This window comes from Hydra vulgaris, chromosome 01 (assembly GCF_038396675.1).
Source record: "Hydra vulgaris chromosome 01, alternate assembly HydraT2T_AEP".
NCBI classification, from domain to species: Eukaryota; Metazoa; Cnidaria; class Hydrozoa; order Anthoathecata; family Hydridae; genus Hydra; species Hydra vulgaris.
Window position 1 is genome coordinate 1,032,501 of NC_088920.1, and position 2,500 is coordinate 1,035,000.

At 28.8% G+C, this 2,500-nt stretch overlaps 2 protein-coding genes across 6 annotated transcripts in view; both read right to left on the reverse strand.

Annotated features, from left to right (window-relative positions):
• Positions 1–1,244, reverse strand: part of LOC136075311 (kinesin light chain 4-like) — a 1,815-nt gene extending 571 nt beyond the window's left edge. The window contains exon 1 of the mRNA XM_065788031.1: positions 1–1,244. This exon is cut by the window's left edge and continues 571 nt beyond it. Coding sequence (XP_065644103.1) covers positions 1–1,244 — 1,244 coding nt within the window.
• Positions 1–2,500, reverse strand: part of LOC136074990 (uncharacterized) — a 79,719-nt gene that overhangs the window by 920 nt on the left and 76,299 nt on the right. For 3 of the 5 annotated variants that reach the window (XM_065787173.1, XM_065787169.1, XM_065787170.1), the window contains one exon: positions 1–2,500. This exon is cut by the window's left edge and continues 920 nt beyond it; it is cut by the window's right edge and continues 129 nt beyond it. In XM_065787173.1, the coding sequence (XP_065643245.1) occupies positions 1,305–2,500 (1,196 nt within the window). In that variant the 3' untranslated portion in view covers positions 1–1,304. The other 2 variants (XM_065787172.1, XM_065787171.1) reach the window with 2 other exon arrangements.

Below are 2,500 nucleotides of genomic sequence, written 5' to 3' on the forward strand. Positions count from 1 at the left end.
ATACCTAAAATTTCAGTTCGTATTTTCTCAACAGAATAATAAATTTCTAAAGCGTCGTTATATTTTCCCATATTCTGCAAACAGAGTGCGATATTATGTTTTGTTGAAATTGTATCTGGATGGTTGATACCTAAAATTTCAGTTCGTATTTTCTCAACAGAATAATAAATTTCTAAAGCTTCGTTATATTTTCCCATATCCTGCAAACAGGTTGCGATTTCATGTTTTGTTTTCATTGTATCTGGATGCTTGATACCTAAAATTTCAGTTCGTATTTTCTCAACAGAATAATAAATTTCAAAAGCTTCGTTATATTTTCCCACATCCTGCAAAAGGGTTGCGATACTATGTTTTGTTCTCATTGTATCTGTATGGTTGATACCTAAAATTTCAGTTCGTATTTTCTCAACAGAATAATAAATTTCTAAAGCTTCGTTATATTTTCCCATATTCTGCAAACAGAGTGCGATATTATGTTTTGTTGAAATTGTATCTGGATGGTTGATACCTAAAATTTCAGTTCGTATTTTCTCAACAGAATAATAAATTTCTAAAGCGTCGTTATATTTTCCCATATTCTGCAAACAGAGTGCGATATTATGTTTTGTTGAAATTGTATCTGGATGGTTGATACCTAAAATTTCAGTTCGTATTTTCTCAACAGAATAATAAATTTCTAAAGCTTCGTTGTATTTTCCTATATCCTGCAAACAGGTTGCGATTTCATGTTTTGTTTTCATTGTATCTGGATGCTTGATACCTAAAATTTCAGTTCGTATTTTCTCAACAGAATAATAAATTTCAAAAGCTTCGTTATATTTTCCCACATCCTGCAAAAGGGTTGCGATACTATGTTTTGTTGAAATTGTATCTGGATGGTTGATACCTAAAATTTCAGTTCGTATTTTCTCAACAGAATAATAAATTTCTAAAGCTTCGTTATATTTTCCCATATTCTGCAAAAAAACTGCGATATTATGTTTTGTTGTCATTGTATATGGATGCTTGATACCTAAAATTTCAGTTCGTATTTTCTCAACAGAATAACTAATTTCTAAAGCTTCGTTATATTTTCCCATATCCTGCAAACAGGTTGCGGTATTATGTTTTGTTATCATTGTATTTGGATGGTTGATACCTAAAAATTCGGTTTTAATTTTCTCAACAGAATAATAAATTTCTAAAGCGTCGTTATATTTTCCCATATTCTGCAAACATAGTGCGATATTATGTTTTATTGCCATTGTATCCGGATGGTTGATACCTAAAATTTCAGTTCGTATATTCTCAACAGAATAATAAATTTATAAAGCTTCGTTATACTTTCCCATATTGTTCAAACAGATTGCGATATTATGTTTTGTATCAAGCGTGATTTTGTTATTTTCACCATAAGTTTCTGCATTAAAACTTTGAAAAGATTTTAGTATTTCGATTGCTTCTTCAAATAAACCTTTAGGTTCTAATAATTTTTTAATAGAAGTCGTCATGCGATGGAAGGTTTCAGAAAACTTTTTTCCGTTAGTTCGAAACATATAGATAAAATGAAATACAAAATGATTTCCGTAGTCTATGTGATCGTTTACTTCATTCAGTTCAACTTTAAAATAACTTTCGATTAGATTAAGATACGTATTTGTACTTGAATTTCTCTTTTGAAAAAGTTTACATGTTAACTGTGTCAGTTCGTGTATTGTATAATTGTTATCATCAAAACAGTTTAGTAAAGAATAACTGATTAGTAATCCAATAGCTTCATCTATTAAAGACTCGTTGTTTATTTTCATTTGATTTGAGATTTTTGTTATAAACTGTTTGCTGATGTTTTGACCGTTGCAATGAGATAAACAGTTTAATAGTTTAAATAGAAAAGGTTTAGTTTTTTCTAATTTAATTAAAACTAAGTTAATTGCTTCTATTGCAGACTTTGATTCTTCCTCGGTTGGAAAGTTATTATTGTCTAATATTACTGAGGGTTTCGATTTATATAGATAAATGTATTTTTCTATCGAAATTTTATATATATTTATATATTTTATTGCCTGTGTAATTGCAAATGGATGATAACCAAGTTCTTTAATTAAGTTTCTTATGTTTTCGTGGCTTTTTTCTTTAGTATTATTTTTAACATAAGCGAATGCTTCTTCTGAAGTAAAAACATCGACTAGCATTTTGTTTACATTATTCGACCACGTTTTCCACTGGGAGGTAATCAACGTGAATGAATTTGGTTTTCTTGAAATGTACATTGATAAATTTTTAACACTTTCATCGTCGACATTGTCAAAAATATACAAAGTCTTTTCATTTTTATAATAGTTGTGAATTTTGTCCCCAATCACTTTTATATCAAAATAATCTCCTTTCGAATCATGAACCTGGAGTCCTAATATTTGACAATGGTTTCTTATTGAAGTTTGTAACATTCCAAATTCTGCGTCAATCCAAACAAAGTTTTGATAGAAATTATAAGATATTTCACAATATTTTCTTGCAATAA